General features: G+C 38.4%; 1 protein-coding gene across 7 annotated transcripts in view; it reads left to right on the plus strand.

Moving 5' to 3' along the window:
• RERE (arginine-glutamic acid dipeptide repeats) overlaps window positions 1-21,857 on the plus strand; it is a 528,280-nt gene that overhangs the window by 448,332 nt on the left and 58,091 nt on the right. For all 7 annotated transcript variants that reach the window (XM_074307767.1, XM_074307772.1, XM_074307773.1 and 4 more), the window contains one exon: window positions 4,775-4,855. In XM_074307767.1, coding sequence (XP_074163868.1) covers window positions 4,775-4,855 — 81 coding nt within the window. The remainder of the gene's footprint in view (window positions 1-4,774; window positions 4,856-21,857) is intronic.

Raw genomic sequence — 21,857 nt, forward strand, 5'->3', positions numbered from 1 at the left:
AACATTTCAATGCCTTAGTTTCCTTATATGTAAAAGGGAGATAAAATATCTCCAGTCACACACATTTCTTGTGAGGATTAAATGAGATTATAAATAGAAGGTACTCTATCAAATTTAAAGACCTATGCAAATATCAACTATGACTTTTGATATTATGTTGGGTCAGGCAACATATAGCTTCAAATGCTAAGGTAGATTAAGCTTTATTCTGTAGTTTTTAGGGAGCTGTCATAATGAGGGGAGGGGTTTTTTGTTGTGAGGGAGAGTTTAACTTGATGAAATTGATTTTTTTCATACATTTTATTTTGATGCAGGATATTTTTTGAGAAACAACCAAATATTCCCTCAGAGTCTATTTCCCTGAAAATAATTAGGTAAAACAATTAATAGCTTGATTATTATTGATAAATAGAATTTCCCTTTTTGTTTTACCAACTATTAAGAGAAAGGATATGTATTTTTAACTTTGAAAGTATATCACTGATTTCATTTGTTGTATTTAACTGGAATTCTGGCTTTTTTTTTTTTTTTTTTTTAAAGTTTTGTCTTTAATTGTACTATATTTTTTATGACTCTTTTATTCACTCTCTGTCCTTTCAAATAAGGCTACTTCTTTCCATGTTTACCTGAAGTCTTCATAATCTTAATTCTTTGTAGTATACTAATATTTCATTATATTCATAAAGTTTGTTCACCCATTCCCTTCCTTGGGCACCCTGTGTTTCCATCTTTTACCATAAATAATTAACACATTTCTCCAAAATATTTCATATACATCACAATTTGAATATTTTCTGATGTACAGTTTCTTTCTGGAAGAAAGTATGATCTGATAGAAATGTTGAAATCAGAGCACTTAGGTTCAAACCTTGCCTTTTGTCACTTACTACCTGTGTTTCCTTGTATTCTCTACTATTGCTACGCTATCATTTACATATGTATGTACATATATAAATGTAAATCGTTGGTAGAGGGGGTAGAGTATTGGGCCTGGAGTCAGAAAGACATTTTCCTGAGTTCAAATCTGGCCTCAGACATTTACTAGTTGTGTGACTTTGGACAAGTCCCTTAATTCTGTTTGCTTCAGTTTTCTCTTCTGTAAAATGAGCTGGAGAAGCAAACCGTTCCAGAAACTTTGCCAAGAAAAGTCCAAATTGATACACCGAGTTGGGCATGACTGAAAATGACACACATATACACACATATGCATATGTCCTGTCTCCTCTGCTGACTTGTTTTCTTATAAAGTAAGGACTTATGTCCTATAAAGTTGTTGCTGTTTAACCACCTTAGATTCAGAGGGCATGAGAAACTTAATAACTTTGCATAATTTCTAGGATAATTGAAACTCAGCCACCAATGAGTTAGAAAATGCCTGTTTTCTCACAACTCCTTTACCATTGAATTTTACATCATTTGCCATTTTTGCTAACTTAATGGGTATTGTGTGGTACAGAAATGGTGAGGGGTCACCATTTAATAAAAAAGCTACAGAGATCTCTAGAACCAAAGCAAAGTGTATTATAGTTCTTGAAAATCCCACTCCTTCCAGCACACTTTCAAAGGGAGGAAGCACCTTCTGGGGCTGGATTAACACTTTTAATCTGTAATGGAAATTCCCCCTCCCACCACTGACCCTCATCTTCATTGGCTGAGGATCTTACATTCTAAACTCGATATCTACCCAAGAAATTGAACTTGACCAATAAGTACATAGTTGTCTATATTTGACTGACATAAGGAGAAAATGATGTCATGGAAGGATAGCAGGAAGGGGACTCAAGTATGCCCTTGACTCAATCCTCAAAGTCCTTCAGGCCTACTCAAACTCTGAAGTAGATGAAGCCTTAACTAGATTTTCACAACTGTCTTGAAAGATCTCACCTCATCTCATTCAGTATTGATGATGATACTTTAGAGTTGTTGTTTGTATGTTATTAGTGATTTTGAAAATTTTTTCTGATAACTATACATTGGAGTTCTTAAAATTTTTTTTTTTTTGATGTCCTTTAATCACTTGTCTGTCAGACATTGATTTGTAATCTTACAGATTATTATAGATTTCTGTCAATTCCCTATTGATTCTGGATGTCAGATATTCAAGAGCCTGAATTGGTGGAATGAAAAGCAAGGCATGATTTGGAGAAACATTTTGGAAGAAAAATGGGCAGGACTTTATGACTTATTTTAGTTTAGAAATATAAATAGAGAATGACCAGGGAAGAATTATAGATGGAGGTGAATTTGATTCTGGTTTCCTAGAGGAATATATATCTATTAAAACATCAATTATGTTTATGGTAAGCTCTTCGAGGTTATTTTCTTTTATCCCACACAAGGCTAAACACACAATTATCATTCGATTTAACCTTTATGATTTCAGAAGAGTCAGTTTTGTTGACAGGGTTTAAATTGCCTTAAAAACTAGCTTTAACCCTCTTCTCTCAGATTTTGCTCCCTTTCATAATTTTCCTTCCTTCAGATTTTGTCAGCAGCTTTTTTATGTTCTCTGCTCAGGGTAGGTGCCCCACCTTCTCTCCCTATTGAATGTGAATTGTGATGGAAGTGAAAGTAATTTCTACCCCTTTTTGGAGTAATCTGAATATTCAGAATTTTGGACAATTGTGGCCTGAGTTGGATCTGTTTTATAATCAAAGACCAAGTCTACTTTCTTAATTCTAGCCGGCTTGGGTCTGTGGGATCTTGAATGAATCACAAATTAATGAGAAAATGTTAAGAACATTATGCTTCTAAGGAATACAAATACAAAAGAAAGATATTTCCTGCCTTTCAGAGTTTTTTGTTCTAATTAGAAACTCCACCTTGGTGGGAGTGGGGGAGGGATTTAGGGATTGATGTTTGGGCCTGGAAAGTAGCTGGAGTTGCTGAACAAAATGGTAGGCTTAATTGATTGACATATCATATCCAGCTGTGTAGATCATGTTATCTCTTTATATATTCCAAAACATGAGCTGTAAAGTGGTCCCAGGGTGGGGGAGGACTGGGATGTGGAAGGTGTTCTAGGGGAGTTTCAGAATCAGTCTGGTCGGCTTGGGGGAAAGAGCAGAAGCTTCGAATTTTAAAAGTGCTAGGGATATAAAAAGGGGTGTTGGGGGGAATGGGTTGAAAAAGTCCTTGCTTTCAAAGAGCTTAACATCTCATTGGAGAAATACAAATATGTACATGGCTAAGTAAATATAAATTACATGCAAAGTTAGTTCCATTGGGAAATCTCAGGGAACGACTGAGGAGATTGGGAAAGACTTCTTCCCAACTTAGGAAACTATGGTTGCAGTTGATTAGACATGGTTTTCTTGTCCATCAGATGGGATATGCCCTAGATTGTTTTGCACTAGCCTCATATTATTTGCCGGGAGGCAATCTTTTCGCTTCCTCTTTTAAGGAAACTTCCATAATTAAAAGAGTAAATGGAGGCCCATCACAAATTAGGATGATCCTTTTTCAAAGCATTCTGTGAGGGGATCCCCCACCCCCACCCCATAAGAGGAATCTTGGGCTGGAGTGTCCGAGTTCAGAAAAGAACTGGCCTCCATCCCAGTGCCACATTCCCTGGTGACTAACCTTGACTCCCTATTACTTGCACTGTTTCCCCAGGGGAGCTGCAGCCAGGGTTAGCTTTCCCCTCTGGTGGTGAATGGGATTAGGATGGGCCGGGGGATCCAGGCCACCTTTTGCAGGGAGCTGGTTCACTGTCTTGGAGCAGCCCAGCCCAGCCCAGCCCTGCCCAGCCCTGCCCAGCCGGGATCACATGCTAAGCAGCCGCTGCCGCCACCTCCAAGCTGCCTCCTCCTCCCCTTTCCTCCTCTTCCTCCCTCCCCTTTGTAGTGTCAGAGCCCCCAGTGACAAGCGGGTTTGGTTTGCCACCGCAGTGGCGGTGGCGGCGACGATTGCTCCCCACCTCAGGAGACTTGTGTAGGGCACCTGGCTGGGCTTACCTGTGGCTGGGGGTGAGGGGACTTGCAGGGAGGGATATGGGGCCTCCTTCCTCCCTCTTGCCTTCCATCCCTCCCTCTTTTTCTCCCTCTCTTCCTCCCTCCCTCTCGCCAGTTGCTGCCTGCAAAAGATGGGAAGCGCTCCGGGAGAGGGGCAGCCCCTGCTTGCCCCCTGCCTGCCCTGTACGGCCCTCCGGCCAGGGGGAGAGGGCTGGGCTGCTCTGGGAGTGGGGGGGGAGGGATGGGAGCTCGAGGGCAGCCCCCAGGCCCTGCAGGGGGCTACCCCGGCAGCTTCTCTGGGCTGACTTCTCTCCAGCTCTGGAGAGCCCGGCTGGAGGAAAAGTCCCGGGGCCGCGATCTGCGCGGCGGCTCTCCTGAGCCCTCTCCTGGGAAGAAGACCCCCTCTCCTTGGGAAGCGGCTCGCTTCCGCCTTGCTTTGATGAAACGCCGAAGCGATCGGCAGAGCGTTTGGGCTTCCGACCGGAGACGAGCGCCAGCCTCGGGCTCTGGCCGGCCCGCGCCTGGCCCCGGGCAGACACATTGTAGGGAGCTGCCAGTGCCCCAAGTTTTTTCCCGAAATGCTAGAGCCTCTCGGCGCCCGTGGGCCATTGCTGGCGCTCGGGCGAAGGCTGTGCCGATCCTCCTCCGGTACTGGTTGGTCCCAGTCCCTGGAGGAGGGGGTGGGGGGACGGACAGACCCTGCTGTGACCGAGCTTCCCTCGCAGCTGAAATCGTTATGGGGGGGCTTTGCTGACATCCTGTTTGGTTTCTGCTGTGGCTTTTATTTTAATTTTTACATCCCATTTGTTTCCTTAACGCAGAAACGCTTCATTAAGGGGCTCCGACAGTACGGCAAGAACTTCTTTAGGATCCGAAAGGAGCTGCTTCCCAATAAGGAAACGGTGAGTACCGAGAGGTTCTGGCGAGCTGGGGGTGGGGGGGGACGGGACTTGGAGCGCCGGGGACTGGGGGTGGGGATTGATGAGCCGTGGCGATGCCGCGAGTTGGGGGGATCCGTGCCTAGGGGGACTTGGGGCACTGCTCGGCCTGCCAGGAAGGGGGGGAGGGGGAGGTTCTCCGCTTGGGGGAGAGCTGGGGGTGGGGCTGAACATACGGGGAGCAAGGGGAAGCTGGGGGGGAGGGGAGGAGGAGGGGAAGCATTGGCGCCCTGCCTCTCCTCTCCGCCGCTCACCCTTGGATCCGACTAAGAAATTATTTCCTTTAAAAAGAAAATTTAACCCTGGACTGTGTTTAGAGTCCGCCACTGGAAAAAGAGCTCTTGCTACCGTAATGACTCTCCTTTTAAAAAATCAACTTTTGATTTTATATCATGAGTCTAGATTGCAAGTGGTTTAATAAAACGAATCAATACTTATATCCTTGAAGAAAATAAAGTTATTTTGTAATCATAAGAAATGGCCTTTGGGAAGGAGATGGCTAAGCGAGCGTTGTGGAATTCAGATCTAATTTTTTTTTTTTAAAAAGTCGATGATGTAGGATAATTCATTTATCTCGCCGGTTAAATGTAGTAATTAGCCAAAGCCTAAACCCAAACCAAACCAAATAGAATTAAAAGGAGGCTCATAGTTAAATTATAAATACGTGTTCAATTCTGCTGGTTTTTCTATGAAATGTTGCCCTGGTTTGGGAGTTATTTTAACTCTTTAGCATCCCTGCCTGGAAATACCGTTCTTTCAATCAAATCAGACCTTAGAATTTCCCACAATTGGGGATCAATTCATCTCCCGTTCCCGCCACACATTAAGGTAGAAGGACTCATTAGGGAATGAAAATGTTCTGTACTTTTTCAAAGTGCGGTTACATAAAGGAAATGCCAGGAGAAACCAAGCATTATTTTACACATGGTTGCCTGCCCTCCCTCAAAGCCTGTGCAGGTGGTATCTTCTTATGGGGGAAAACCTTCCTATGCGATCCAGGAAGGAGAGCGACACAGGGCCTTCTGCCTGGAGCCACGTTTTCTATAGAGCAGGCCTGTGTCCAAATTACTATTGTATTTTAGTGTGGCATGAGAATTTAGCCATGCTATGATTATTTTTTGAATTTTGACAGAGGTTTTGATTTGTTTAATTTCATTTCTTCTCCATTCTGCCACATAGAATGGACCTCCTGTGCCTATGTAGGCTTTCTAGAGCAGGAAAGGACTTTAGGAATTATTTCGTTCAACTCTCCCATTGTATAGCATAGAAAACTGAGGCTCAGAAAATTTACCTGGCTTATCCAAGTAATTAGTAGAGATAGGGCTTTTTTCTTTCTCCAACCTATTGCCATATTATCAAAACAGTGACCTCGCACAATGGCGATTTCAGCAAAAGAATGTGGCTGTTTCATTGAAGTTCAAAGCGTAGAAGTGTCTGTTTTGGTAGTTGGTATTAATCAGCATAAATTAGGAAATCATGGATTTTTGAGCATTAAGAGAGGCCTGTGGAAAGAATATGGTTTATTACCTTTTACAGATGAGCATCCTGAGACCTGGAGAATTAACAATTTAATTACAGAACTATTTAGTGACATAGTCAAGAGCAGAACTCAGATCTCCTGATTCCCAGTCCAGAGCTCTTTTTCCCATGGCCAAATTATATACTCAGTATTTGTGTGTGTCTGAAGACACTGAGAAAAGAATGTTCCAAAAGCACAGGGGAAAGGAAGGAACTCGTATTTTTGTAGTACCTCTGCGTACCAAGCCCCATACTAAGCACTTTTTACAGATATTCTCCCCTTTGATCTTTCAATCTTAGGAGAATAAAGGGTTTGTTATTATTCTCATTTTTCAGTTCAGGAAACCAAGGCAAACAAGTTATTACTTGCCCAGAGTCACAAAGTTTGGTTTGAGGCCAAATTTGAACTTGAATTTTCTTCACTCAAGCTCAGTGGTATAGCCTCTGTGTCCCCACCTATCTCTCCTCACACATCTCGAAGAAATGACTGAAAGACTAGATTCAGAATCAATCAATCTAGCACTGGTGAAAGCTTACAAGCTCTGGGACCTTGGGACAAGTCGACTTCTTTGTGCCTCAGTTTCTTTTTCTGTAAAATGGAAATGAAATACTTTTTCGAATGAAGTTTTAAAACGTAACCTAAAGCATAATACTATGCAAGCCAATTTATTCCTTAAAATCTCATCAGAACTGTTGGACTTGGGCAGTGATTAATGTGGAAAACAGCCTTTCTGGTAGTTCCAGCTCTTTGAAGTTTAAAATAATTTTATAATGAGTGAATCAAAGCTTACACATTTGTGATTAGTGATAGTATAAAAAAGAAGTTTTATTAAAGAATGTTAGCCTCTGATTCATTGAAGTCCATATTCTCCTGGAAGGAGCTTTGTATTAGGAGCTTAAAGTCCTCCTTCTTGCTTGATGACTCTAAACAGGTTATCTAATCAAGCTGTGCCTTAGCTTCCTTAACTGCAAGATGGGCACATTTGTTATTTGATAACATTAACAGTGTTGTGCTAAGTAACTCCCTAGATCTCCCCAAGTTCTAAGTTCCTGTATCTCTATGTATACTTTGAGGGGATATCAGATCAGGTATAGTACGTACTTTATACAGGCAAGTTACTTAGGAATTTTAATTTAGGGTACTGCAAAATTAGAAAAAATACAAATCCTATACAATGTGATACAAGATATGTAGTATTAACTAAAATTTTAGCAACATGATTTAACAACAATTTCAAGAGCTGTTAATGTATCCATTGGAAGCTGGTATTATCTGTTTTGGTGTAAGTGGGATAATCTTTGACCTAGAAAAAAGTTTGCTTAATTTCACTTGGTATCATAGATTTAGAGCTGGAAAGGGGACTTAAAAGTCATGTAGTAGTACAACATTTTACAATTGGAGGAACTGTGATATCCAGTCTAGTGAAGTGACTTATCTTAGGTCACACATAAATATTAAGTTGTAGCACTAGAATTTAAACCTAATCCAAATTCAGGGCTCTTTTCTGTGGGCCAAACTTCTTCTGGCTTTTAGGCAGTCTCTAATCTTGCTGATGAATACTGCAACAAGACTCACCACTGGAGTCTTAATCTCATCATCTTCTTTGTTAACCCAGAATTTGTTGATTTAAAAAAAAAAAAAAAATTCTCTGTTGTCTACATCTTTTGACCATTCCAACTCAGTTTTTCTCATAGTAGCAAGCAACCTGCTGTTTCCAAACTTTTTCACCAGGGTCTGGTTGTTGAAAAGGAGAAGCAAAAATAAATTTGGAAAAGCTATTTCCAGTAAAGGGGAAGGAGGTGGTGGGAAGAGGAGAGACAGAGAGAGAGGGGGATGGATGGATGGATGGATGGAACTGGCATCTTAAAGATCTTACTGCAGTCTTGAGTTTCCCAATAGCTTAAAACTGCACTTAAGACTTTTGGAAGACTCTCTGTTGTATAACATTGTTAATACCTTACAAATATCCCTGTTACATGTTACACAGAAGCAGAATAAAGTGGAGAGAGGGCTGTCCTTGGAGTCCTGTCTTTGGCACCTTCTGCCTGGATGACCCTTGGCTGGCAGGTCATTTAACCTTTCTTCAGTCTTAAAGTTGCAAAATAATTGCTGATTTGCCCTGGTGGGGTGAATATCTGTCAATCTAGGGGTTCCCTTTATCAATGAAATCACAGGTCTGCATTCAAAAAACCCCTCTGTACATCTGCCTTAATTTGATGAGCAGTGTGGTAAACCATAAGCATCCTGGCCTCGAGGCACCATCTTTCTTTTTCTTTTATTTGTCAGTACACCCCAGCTAATCATTCACAGCCCACAAGAGGAAGGACAAAGGTTATTTCTCTCCTGGTACAGAAGATGAAGGAAATTTGTAAGCAGCCAGCTTTGCTTGTTTAAGAATTTGCTTATGAGTGAATTTCTTTTTGAAGATTACTTATTAAAAAGCACACCGCTTTTTCACACCAAATCTTTAGTCTTATAGGCACTTAAAGTATTTCCCTTCTCTTTATTAGGATCATTAATTTCAATAACTTGAAGAATCAGACAGTTGAAGAAGTTGTTTTTCAGATTGAGCGTTAACAGACCCCTGTGCTATTCTTGTTCCTATAAAGAACCATAGTACCTTGTGACATCTTTGTGGGTTCAGGCATCTCCTTTGTGCAAGACAGGTCAGATTCTGTCAAAAATTGGGAAATTACTTTGTTGCCCAGAGTGCCCTTTCCGGCATTTCTTGCCCTCTGGGGTGAAATATAGGAAATGGTGCTACGTCACAAGAGCCAGGAGCTCTTCAGGCCTAGGTGTGTACACAAGGACTTGATGGTTCTTCAGGGGTTACAGTAGCACAAACAAAAACTCATCCTATGATTAGGATTGCATTCTGCCTCCTTTTCCTCACTCATCATTGAGCATATCTCAAAATGTAGTACTTTAGTTTGTTGAATGTTCCATTTTGGCTTTGTAAAAATCTCTTCTAGTCTTTCTCAAACACTAAAGGATATGCTATGGCAAGAGATGCTAAGTCGTTAGAATGTCTTGAAGCTCTGGTGAGAGAAGGCCTCTAGTGTTAACCAGCTCGTTTTGATATGGGGACATCTGAGAGATTCCTGGGGAGTGTATGCATGGCCATTCGCCTTATTCTTTTTTAGGTTTCTGTATTGGTTTCATAGGACCTAAAACCTGGCTCTTGAGAGCATGTCCCCTGCTGAAATGGGGCTGCTGGTCTTGATTAAGGAAAACCAACATGGTTCTGGAAGTTTTAGTTGAACTGGTATTGTGTTAACCTCATCATACCCAAGAGAATATATGCAAGTAAAACCTCATGTAGCCCCTTAGCATTGTGGTTGTGTATGTGCCCTATGTGTTCAGTCTTTCTCTTGCCTTTTGTCTCTCGATCTCATATTCTTTTACTTTCTCAGATTCCCTCATTCATTTCTCTCTCTCTCTCTCTCTCTCTCTCTCTCTCTCTCTCTCTCTCTCTCTCTCTCTCTCTCTCTCTCTCTCTCTATATATATATATATATATATATATATATATATATATATACACACATACAAAGGCATTTAATTTTTTGTTGTTAAATGTAGAAACTGGCAGAGCATTCCAGATTTACTTTAGTTACTGGCCCTCTCTTTCCAGACATTGCTTGGCCCAAACCACATCAGAGGCCACAGTGTTAAGTGCATTGTATAATCAAAATAAATTTCCTGTGATCTGGGCTTCGAGCAAGAGATTGGAAACTATGTCCCTTGGTTTGTGTTTTTTTCCAAGCTCTGTTACAGAGTCATATTTGGATTTTTAAGGATTTGTACAACTACTCTTCATTAGTTTACTTTCCTGCAAAAAATAGAACTATTACTACTGTCATTTTTAGATTATTTGCCTTGGAACATTAAATGAATAGCCCAAAAGGGTAAATAATCCCCACATCATTTTTGTTTGGCTTTGAAATGCCTTACAGTTTGTCAAAAATTGGTGAAAATAGATCCTATCAGCTGACAAACAAAACTCATTCACCTCCAGAAATTCCTTTGGAAACTGTAAGGTTTTTAGTGTCTGGCATTTGGATTTAAGAAATAAAATAAAATATATCTTGCTTTGTGTGCAAGTTATTTTTCCCAGTTGATCAGATTATGTGAACCTTAGACAGTGAACACTTACTCTGTGGGTCAGCATCACAGTCCTTGTCTTGGAAACAAACTGGGTTTAGAAAAAAGACAAATATCTCTTCCTTCTGGCTTATTTAAAGTAAGGCAATGTCATGAAACTAATACTCTTAGTCTCTGGAGGCATACGGGAGGAGAGAGCAGACATGCCCTTGAACCTCTCCCACCCTCTGCTCTCATTTGTATAGCACCTCACCCAGCAGTCCTTAGGATGGGGCTATCTGTGTCCTGGAATGAACTCTCCTGGAAATCTCTTCTGTTTTCAGAGTTAAGGAATCTGCAGGCACAGTACTTGTTCTTTCTAAAAAGCCAAATTAGTGGGTTATGAAGACAAATCTTACTTTCATCTTGATTTCTCTCCCCTTCCCCACCTCATTGGAATTGTGTCTTTCTGTCCCTTGGCCTCTTTTCTTTGCAGATGTGGGAAATTGTGGCTGTGGCTGTGGAGCACTACAAGTAACACTTGGTTAATGGGTTAATGTGCTGGTTAAGTTTTTTTGAACTGCTTTTTTTTTTTTTTTTTTTTAAAGAGTGGCTCTTTTGGGAGGAAGAACAGAGAGAAGAAAAAAATTGGAAATGAAGGGGATGCAAATATAAAATACATTGATAAAATTTCATTTTTAGAAGAGTAAGAAAAACATATTTATTTAGTATTTGATTGTTGGGACAGTTGCAAGAGCTCACTGAGTAAAATGATAGCTGTTTTTAGTTTTAAATCAGGGTTAAAAGACTGCCAGGGATCTGAAATTTAAAATTTCAATTCAGAAAACAATATGAAAATCAGCCACCTGTGTTTTAGTTATATTTTGGGGAATATATTTTCTGAAATATGTACCTAACTACTGAATATGCATTGTTCTTTTCTTTAGGCAAAATAACTCTTTCAGGCAGCAGATTCCTTTAGTTTTAAAGAAAAATGAATTCCATTGGGAAAAACACTAATAACTAAGCCAAGTTCTGTTAATATTGGGAGGCAGGATGACTCCAGGATGACATTGCAGCAAAAAGTTTTACATAACTTCGGCTTGTGGTCTTAAATAAACAATCTTAATTCTGGCTTCAGTAGTGCTTAATCTCTTGTTACCTAATCTACAGTATGGGATTCCTGAACAGGTGGGTGATTTGAAGAGCTTATGTCTTATATCTGTGGCATAGCACTAGAGAAGGTCATTGGACTTAAAACCCAGACCTCTCCTGCCAAAACTGCTAGGTTCTGCTAAGCAGTCCAGCACATTCAGAAGCAAAAGCCAGTGGATTCTTTCTTCCCTTTTGTTCTGTTGATATAAGTTATCATGACCAACTTTGGAGTTTCTTAACTTCTCTTCTTTGCTCCCTAGTGTTTTGGTTTCACTGTAATCATCTTAAACTCTGACCTGGATTTATATATGACTTATGCCAGGCTGTCTTACTTTACTTTCTATAAGGAAACCTTTATTTGAATGATGCTCTTCCTCTTAATGAGGTGACTGTGGTGGCTGTAGCAGCTGTGATAACTGACATTTTTATAGTGTTTTGAAGTGTCCAGAGTGCTTTACATAGATCTAGTTTCATCCGATTTTGTAGAATCATAGCTTTAGAAGTAAAAGGGACCTCAGTCTAAACCCTTCATTTTATACTTGAGGAAATTGAAGTGATTTCTCAGGGTTACATGGAAGGTCCATGGCAGAGGGGGTGTTTGAATCCAAGTCATCTGGCTTTATTAGCCATCATACTGTGTAGCCACTCAACGATTCTGTGAGGAAGGTACTATAGACAACAACTGTTAATTCTCTGGCAGGTCTTACAGATGATTAAGCCTTTCATTTTGCAGATGAGAAACTTGGGGTCTAGAGACAGATTGTAAACAATCTAAGGTGATGAATGGCAGAATTGGGAGTTAAGCCAAGTTTTTCGAGTTTCAGATCCAGGACACTTTCTATCATCCCATGCTGCCTTCATTTTCTTTTCTGACCTTTTGTTCCTTCCCCTATAAAGTGAGAGGATTGGATGAGATGATCTATGGACCTCTAAATCTGATTTGTCCTGTTACTTGCAGTTTTGTGTTGGCACAAGATTTCTTGACTAATTTCTTTCATTGTCTATATCTGGAGAAACTGCATGAGCACTTTAAGAGGCTGTCTTCTTTAATAATTTGGTCCAGCATTAATACAGACAGCACTGAAATTTTCCATTAGAAATACAAATGGCTGCCAACATAAACAGGCACTACTTCTTGGCAGCAAGGATAGCGATCCTATAGCCCTTTCAGTGTAGAAAAGTTTATTGCTGTTCAACACAGGAACTAGATCTATTAAGTTAGATGGCCTAAAACCCGTTTTTGGTTATCCTAAAAGATCTGTAAGTTGCTTAAATTTCAATTGGAAGCAAGAACACTGGGGAAAAGATTTGTTGTTGGCTTTTTGGTTTGTTTGCTTTTTTTTCTTCTTTTGCACATTAAGCCCAACTGGACAATTTTCATAACTGAAATACTTAGTGTGGGTGTTGGGAGAGGCTGCACCTGGGGGGGAGGGAGGAGTCTGGTTTTTATTTATGACTGAGTAGCTTACTTAGTTGACTGGGCCTTACTATCAGATCTCCTAACAACCTCATATCTAATCAAAACATCACAGATTTTCTTTGTTTATCAGAAATTGTGTAGCTGAGAAAATAACTTACTTTTATGAAATACTTAATCTGTAAAAACTATATTCAAATGAAGAACACCATGGACTTTTTAAGTAGAATTGAGCATAAAACTGTTTACAAGGAAAAGATATTTATTTACTGTTGGTCTTCAGCAACCTGTATTCCTAATGATTTGACTGGATTGTAGGTACCCATATTACTTGTGGATGAAAACATTTATGGCCTTTGGGCCTATGCAGACTGCCTCTTTATAGGGTAGTAAAACAAATGGAAGGGTTGAAATGGTCTTTAAAAAGACTTACAAGTTGTGATTACTTTCGTGCTTTTCGTTATATTTATCTACTCAGAGCTCAGTCAAGATTTTATGCCATAAATAAGTATTTTTCAACTTTTTCAACTCCATAAAACAATTTCTACTTTCAAGTCTAAGTTTTTAAAAAAATAAACACATGGGAGATCAAAATATTACTCTTAAAGGATATGTGTATGCAAGCGCATGCATGCATGCATATTTTAAGGAAGTTAGGCTTAATTTTTTTTTTTTTTTTTGCCTAAGATTTTCCAAACAAAATTTTGTATACATTTTGTTTTATTTGCTAGGGGGGATAAAAAGATAAAAAAAAAATTACTTGTGCCTACTAAGCCTTCATTAATTAGTATTTTATCTGAAATGATGGTATTTACTACTTTTGTTGAGTAAGCCACAAATTACTGAGGTATAGGTTTTTTGGTTTTTTCTTTAAATCTTCTCTGACTTAGTTTTCTAATAGTCATCAAGTCCTAGTTTCTGTGATCTCAAAAGGATCATTTCACAGGATGCCAAAGGAGGCTTAGCTCTCCTGGGGTGAGGGTGGCAAGTACTCTCACTGTGACCAGTTTTTCTTATAGTTTAAGTTTCCTCTCAGTTTTCTCATTCTCTGGAGGCCCTTGTCATTTCTTTCTGCTTTGGCAATATATTTCCAATAGGAGTCTTAGTCTCTCTGACCTGCTGCTACTCCTAAGGATCAAGATTATGGCTTTGTGGTCTCCAAAAGCACCAGTATTATTATAGAAGGAAACTGCAAACCATCTATTTATTTTATACTTTTGGTCTTTTTTTTTTTTTTTTTTTTTTAAACGATTTGCCAAGTCTTGAGCCATTCCATTTCAGTTTATTATCAAAATAAAGTAAGACGATTTGTAAAAACATTTTGCAGTAAATGAAAGTAATTGAGGCAAGGGAGGATATGGTATATGTAATTAAGAGCCCTATGGACTGGCTCAGACCCCTTGGTTTTCTTTCTTTCTTTTTTTTTTTTTTTTCCTGAGGCTGGGGTTAAGTGACTTGCCCAGGGTCACACAGCTAGGAAGTGTTAAGTGTCTGAGACCAGATTTGAACTCAGGTCCTCCTAAATTCAGGGCTGGTACTCTATCCTAGCTACCTAGCTGCCCTGACTCCTTGGTTTTCAAGGCAAATTCTCTGTCCTGGGTTTTTTGGCTATATTTGTTTGTTTTGTTTTGTTTCTGCTTTCTGTGAGTTCACTCTTTTCTGTAGCTTAGTCTGCTAAAATGCCATTTTCTTGAAAGCCTTAGAAACTTCTTTGCCTGTGCCATAGACAGCTTACTTGAGTAAAAAAAGGAAGAAGAAAGTTTGAGAAAAACCTTATTAGCAATGGCATCCAGAGAAAAAACTAGGGCCTTGATATGTGATAGCAGCTCTGGACTTTCTTGTTCTCTTTTATTGTGGCCAGTAAATCAGGCCCATCATTTGTGCCACAGTTTTATCTTCTAGGTTATTTATAAGATTGAGATCCATTATTTATTTTTCTCAGCATGTTTAGTGAGCTAACTGAGGATAACATTGTCAGAACAACACAGAACCATTAGCCAATTGCAACTTGTCTTCAGAATAACCAGTGAGGCAAATTTTTAGTGTAAAAAATGCCCATTGGAGATTTGAGCTGAGGGTTTTGTAGAAAGGATTTGGTTTTTACAAGGTACCTCTCTCATGTTTTCATGAGTTTCATGGGTTTACAGTATTCACAAAGCCATTTATGGATTTCCTCCCCTTTCCATCTGTTAGAAATTCATTCTCATGTTCTGTTTTAATATCTTGGTAATGCATTCTCTGGAATTGTCTACCTGGATGAAATGAAGGTTCAGTGAAGAAATCTTGGACCTTAAGTTTACATGCTCCGGTGGTTTGTTGTGATATTATGAATTTACCTGTGGGCCCTCTGAAGACGTTTATGCAGCCGGATGGGTTATGGCAAATGGGCTGAGGGGCAGAGACAGAGTGTGAGCTTTTGTTTTACTATAGTCCAGCCCTCTAACAGTCTGAGGGACAGTGAACTGGTTTAAAAAGTTTGAGGACCTAATGTCTAACCTTTCCCCATATATAATGTTTGGAGAAATTTACTCAAAAATGGTAAGTGCTTTACTGTAGCATGAACAGTTAATTATTGGATGATTTTGTAGGAATATAGTTTAAAAACCTGCCTTCCCTTTGGGAGTTTGTGGACTATAGACTTAAAAATTTTCTTCCTGTGGCAAAGATCAGATTGTCATTCATCCAGGAAGTAGGAATGTTTAGAAGACTTTGGTTGATTTATTCAGAATTTGATGATCTCATGTAGTTAAGAGAATAATTTTGGTTTTAAATAACATTTTGAAGTTTGAGAAATAATTCAGGCAGGCCTCCTTCATTTCTTGGTTCTGAAGGTAATCAGAGAATGGATCAGAGATTTGAATGAAGTTGGGATAATGTAAGTAGTTAATGTAGAGAATCAAGTTGTAAAAGTTAACTTCTGCCTCAATTCTCCAGATTTGCTTTTAATGAATCTGACAAATCAAACTGCAATTTTTCTTCTTCCCCATGCTAGATTTACTTTCATAGATAATGAGATGATGATCGCACAGAAGGGAACATAGTATATACAAGAAAATAGGTGCTCTCTGAATCCCATGGATAAAATGGTGGTTCCAATTGCATTTGATTTCTAGTTTATAAAAACTATACAAAGATCTAGTTGGTAAATAGTAATATCAACTCATTAGTCTGGTTTATTTATTTTGAACCCTAAACTTTAAAGAGGGATCATGATTTAGTAGAAGGAGTACAGGAAGTTAGACAATCTCAGGCTATTTTTCCTATCCTGGCTCCAATATTTACTTGACTGTAGGATTATAAGCAAGTCATTAAAATTTTTTTTTCTCATATGTAAAATTGGAGGATTGATACTACCTGTTTTTACTTACTGCTTGAATGGCTATTGGGAGGATAATCCATTCCCTATGTCCCATTCTGTTTTGTAGAAGTGACTGCCAAAGCATTAGAATGTGAGTTATGACTGTTAAAAGTTTATATATTATTTTGACAACATACTTAGGGTCTTAGTTAAGTTTGACTAGTAGTATAGCACTAGCTATATAGAGAAAATTTACATTTTGTGCCATATCTTTCTTGGAAAACATTCATTGAGTTAGCTTGTCTAGTTCACTTGAACTAGATTGGTGAAGCTAATTTCAAATTCGTTCTTAAGTATCATATCACATCGGGGCTCAATAATATGGCAGATTTTAGAAGCAAAGAATAGTATGGTGTCACGAAAGCACTTGAGTAATAAAATTGCCATATTATTGTCTCATTCGTCCAATAAATATTCATTCAGTGCCATTCTGTGCACCAAACTGTTCAACATCTTCTGGTTCTGTTGGTTGGTTTAGGCCATATGAACTGAGCTGGCCAATGTATGACCAGGAAAGGAACCCAGTAGACCATATTACCTTTATAAACTGAATTGCTTACAATTCCTGCCTTAAGGAACCCAGTCTGTTTACAGAAAGGAATTTACTATTGTAAAATACATAAGAAAATAAGAGTAAGTGCTAGAGTTGTGTGGTGCAGAGAAGTCAGAGGAACTAGAAGTAAATGAAGGCTGAATGTCATGGAGAAAGTGAAATTTGAACTAGGCTTTTGAAGATAGAATGTTAATAGAGCTTGGCATTTAGGATTAAAGCAGGAATTCTTAATCATTTTTTGTGTCATAGAACCCTTTGACGGTTTGGAAAAGCTTTTTTTTTTTTTTTTTTTTTTTTTTTTTTTTTTTTTTTTAATGCCTACAGACCCCAGGTTTAGAAACCCTTGGACTCTAGAGAGCCAAACCACATGAAGCAAAAAATCTATGTGTGTGCAATTATAGTTAAAATAGTCTAATGTGATCAGTAAAAGAATTTATTTTGATTAATTATTTTTATTTGTTACAAGGAATTGCTGTTGTTTTAATGGAGAATGTAGTGGGAAGGATATAAAATTTTTTGACTTTAACAAGTGAGCCAAAAAAAGAAAGTTCAAAAGGAAACACAGGCAAGCTTTGAAAGTAACATGTGGAATTTGTTATATATTTTTACAAAAATAAACTATATATGAGATTTATGATTTTACCCAGTGAAACAGGAGCATCATGAAGAACATGAAGTTTACAGAGAAGAGAAGATTATCGCTTGCACAGTCATCAGTCTTTACTATACGTCAGGGTCATCTGTATTTCTCTCTGCCCTGGCCAGATGCTACCCACTTCTCTCAGGCCCTGAGGCCTGCCTCCCCATTCCAGAACCTGAATACCAGGTCAGGGGTGCTTTCACTTCTCCCCACAGCAAAATAGTTAAGAGTTTGAAGTTCTAGGATGAGAAATGTCTCATCTTCCAACACTTTTAAGCTGATGTTAAACCTCCCTCCCCTATTGGGTTCTATTTGTTAATAGTCCATATTTGGGAAAGATCTCTAGCATCCTGAAAATTGAGCACTGCCCTTGGAAGTGTTTCTCCCTTTAGACTGGGAGTTCCTTAAGAGTAGGGATTTACCTTTCTTTGTATCCCCAGCATCTTAGCACAATACCTAGCACATAGTAGGTATTAAATGCTTGTTGACCTAACTTAACTTCCTGGTTCTAAGGCCATTCCCCTATCCATTATGCCAGCCTTCCTCTTAATATGTTCATGATGCCAGTAATCATAATCTCTGCATGAGCAATATAAGCAAAATGAAAGATTTTTCAGAAATTATTCAAATAATTCTTACCTTAAAAAAAAAAGGACTTTTCTAAAAAGAATAATGCAAGTGTTCATTTGTGGAATCATACTTTGTTCTTTTATTGAACAAATACTTTTTAGAATGCCCTCTTTGTCCATTGCACTGTGCTAATAACTGATAGAAATAGAAAAGTGAATGAAATGTGGACCCTGTTCTCAAGAAGTTTAGCAGTCTAATTAGAAAGATTTAAGACCGTAGGCATATTGATAAAAATTAAGTATGTAAGAAGACAATGATATGTTTTTAGGTCAGATGAAGTGGAAATGATTTGTAATTACGTGTGCTTCTTTGGGGCCACATACTCAGCTTAGGTATGTAGCCTTTGAAGTCTTAGCAGATAAAATAACTAGTGTAGCAGTAGATGCAACGTTGAGGATCCCAGCATCCAAAGTGGAACTGACCTAAGATTGCTAGTGGCCAGACTAACTTCTATTTTTTTTTTTTTTTTGGTTCAGAACACAACCATGCATGAAATAAATGTTCTTTCTTCATGGAACACACCATTGGCTTTAATTGGTGCTTTCTAAACCAAACTCTTGCCAGGAATAATATCCACAGTCTTAGCACTTAATCAGTGCTCAATCCAATTATTTCTATATGTTTCTATAACTGCAGTTGATATTAAAATAAGGATAATCTAATGCATTGATTTCTTCCTTTGTGTTTGAGGCTTTAGCTTCAAGTCAGCTAAATTTATTTATTTATTTTTTTAAACAGACTCAGGAAATCTGTAGCACTTAAAAGACAGATCTGTGGATTTCATCATGAGAGTAATAAAGTGGGATGTGTACATTTCCCAGTGTCAGAGAGTCTACTTTAAATTCTATCCTTCCAAGTACTTCCCAAAACAATCCTTAATAGAACAGTTAGTGTTTTAAATCTGTGGTCATACTTTCTACCACCAATAGTCCCTACTGGAAATAGATTTAGTTGAATTGATTTGAGTGTTGGACCAGGGACTTGCTCTAGAACTTCCCTCAGGAGCAAACATGAGCAGGGTCAGAGAAGGTTATCGATCCCAATTTGGTGCTGGTGCTCTGGACACAAAGCTGGCTTATCTTTCCAATTTTCTAAACTAGGCCTCCCTCTGCTGGTTCTGTAACAGTTGAATTACTCTTCAGAAATGTGTTCTATATTTGTTATGCATTCAAGCCTCTTTTTCCCTAACTTTCCATATGTCCCATTGCAGATACAATTGAGATATGCCTTAGTATTGAAATATTATTTTCATATATTAAGAAAGGATGTGGTTAAAATGTACTCCAGAAGAACAGCCATTGTGCTTTATCTCAGTATTTGTATCTCCCCCAGCACCTAACACAGTTAGCCCCCACAGAAGCCATTTAATAAATGTTTTTGAATTGAAGTAATGGAAAAATGTCACAAATTGTGTCACTGCCTCTTTAACTCCTCCCAGTTGAATTTTCTGTTACATTTTGTGCTTGCTTAGAGTTCTTTTCCCCCAGCTCACAGCAGAAATGGAATCATCATATATAATAAGTCTAACCTCTAAACCAGGAAGAAAATGTTTGATTCATAATAAAATGAGAAATCGTTTTTCTTCTAATTTGAAAAGTCCTTCCTTTTGTTTAATATGGAGATTATTTGTGTCCTAAAGCCTGTTCCAAGTAAGCATTTGTACATCCCAGAGCAACTTTTGATTTACTTTTCCAACTGTGCCTTTCTTTCTCCTTTAATGATCTGTGAAGCTCTGAGACTTAAGAAGAGAACAGTAGTCATGTTTAAAAACCACTCCAACTGCATGAAAGTTCTAACTCATTCCACATGCTGGGTTTTTGACTTCTGCAAAGACTGACCTCCCACAAATTTTGGTTGTAGTATAAAATATTCTCAGCTAAGACATTGATAACATTATTGTCAAATTTCTTTTTCTTAGAAAAATTGCAATAAAATTTCTGGGCTCTTGGCCAGAATGTGGACTGTGATAAAATAATAATGTTTCTCTTGCTTTTGTAACTGTTCAGAGTTTGATTAGATTTGTTTGCTGTAAGTCTAATTTTGTTCCCCATTTTTATGGCTTTAAAGATAAACCTTGCCAAAATTTCTTCATACAAGCTGTTCCATTTTGTTAGATCCCACTGTGCTTTGCCTTTTCCGGTAGGAAGAGGAAGATGAAAAGATATACAAATAACTATCTACACCTTTGTAGTCTTGCTTTTCTTGTCTTTCTTTCATGGGATTGTAGACCTAGAGTTGTAAGGACCTTCAAGACTATTTTGTCTGCATGTTAATGAAGAGTGCTATTTTCTCATGTTTGCAGTTATCAGGGGTTCCAGGATCATGTTCTGACTCTTGACCACTCTGACAAAATGGCAGCTATAGCTACATTAAAGGATAAGAAAACCAGGACATCAAGGTTTTGGTTCTGAGCCAATGTCCCTTTGAGCAAGATGAAGCATTTTGTCTCTGGAGAAAACAAGGCAACAGCCTCCAGAAAGAACTCCATCACTGTCGAGGTGCCTTGTGCCAGCTAGCTAGTCCACAAACATCATGGTGAATGCTTCTGCAGGTTGCATTTCTTCACTTGGGAGTCTGTCCTTTGGTCATCATAAAAAAAGCCTAAGCTTTCCCATCTTTTCTATTGTCTCATTTTTATTCATTGAACAGTTCTAGTGTGTAATGTTCATTCTGGAGGTCCTCTGGATGGGCCTTAGTTTCAGCAGGATAGACACCAAAAGAATAGTCAGGAATAGAGGCTATAGAGTCTTTATTGTCTCTTTCACAGTATGTGTCTGTTACAGTCTGACTCAGTCTTTGTCTTAGTGGAGGAGTAAAGGAGGCAAGAGATCCCCAGGAGGATGGTCAAAGATGGAATGTCTCATTTCCAGTCCTCTCAGCCCTTAAATGCCTTATTCTAATTACATCATTACAGCATAATGAATATGTGTGAACTAGAGAATCATTACATCACCATGCTAAGTACTAAGTATATATGTATATATACTAAAGAACCATCATCTCATCAATTCCACTGAGTTAACATCTTGTTGTAAGTATCTTTGTTTCAAGTATACTTCTCCAGAGTTCCGGCCCTCTACACTGGTGCTCATAATTCTTGGTCACCTTATGCAATATATTCTTACTCAGTTTTCATATTTGTAGTAATAGTGGTATTTTCCATAAAATAATTTTTCTTCCTGATTTGAGCTTTTTGGGAGGAGAAAAAAAGATTTTATATATATATATTTATTTATTTATTTATTACAAGTTGGTAAGTAAAGAGTTGTGTTCTTTAGTCTAATCAAACAAAAATTATCCCCAGCTTTTGATAGACACTAGCAATCTTTAATATATAAAACATATGTTGGCAATTTTAAGGTTAAGTCATTAGAGTACACATTTATACTTTGATTCCCTGATTCATCACAAGACTGAATGATTCATCCAGACCCATAATTACTGTTGTAAAAACTTTTGATCTTTTGATCTTTGTCTTCAAGGCCACACCTCTTTGTTCTGATGCTAATTAAATATGTGTTTTGGTGGGCAGTTACCTAACACATTTAATAAATTGGGATGTGATGTAGTTGCATCAACAATTAGCAAGTAGAGAGTACGCTTACTAATAGT

The sequence above is a fragment of the Sminthopsis crassicaudata genome, chromosome 3 (assembly GCF_048593235.1).
Source record: "Sminthopsis crassicaudata isolate SCR6 chromosome 3, ASM4859323v1, whole genome shotgun sequence".
Taxonomy (NCBI): domain Eukaryota; kingdom Metazoa; phylum Chordata; class Mammalia; order Dasyuromorphia; family Dasyuridae; genus Sminthopsis; species Sminthopsis crassicaudata.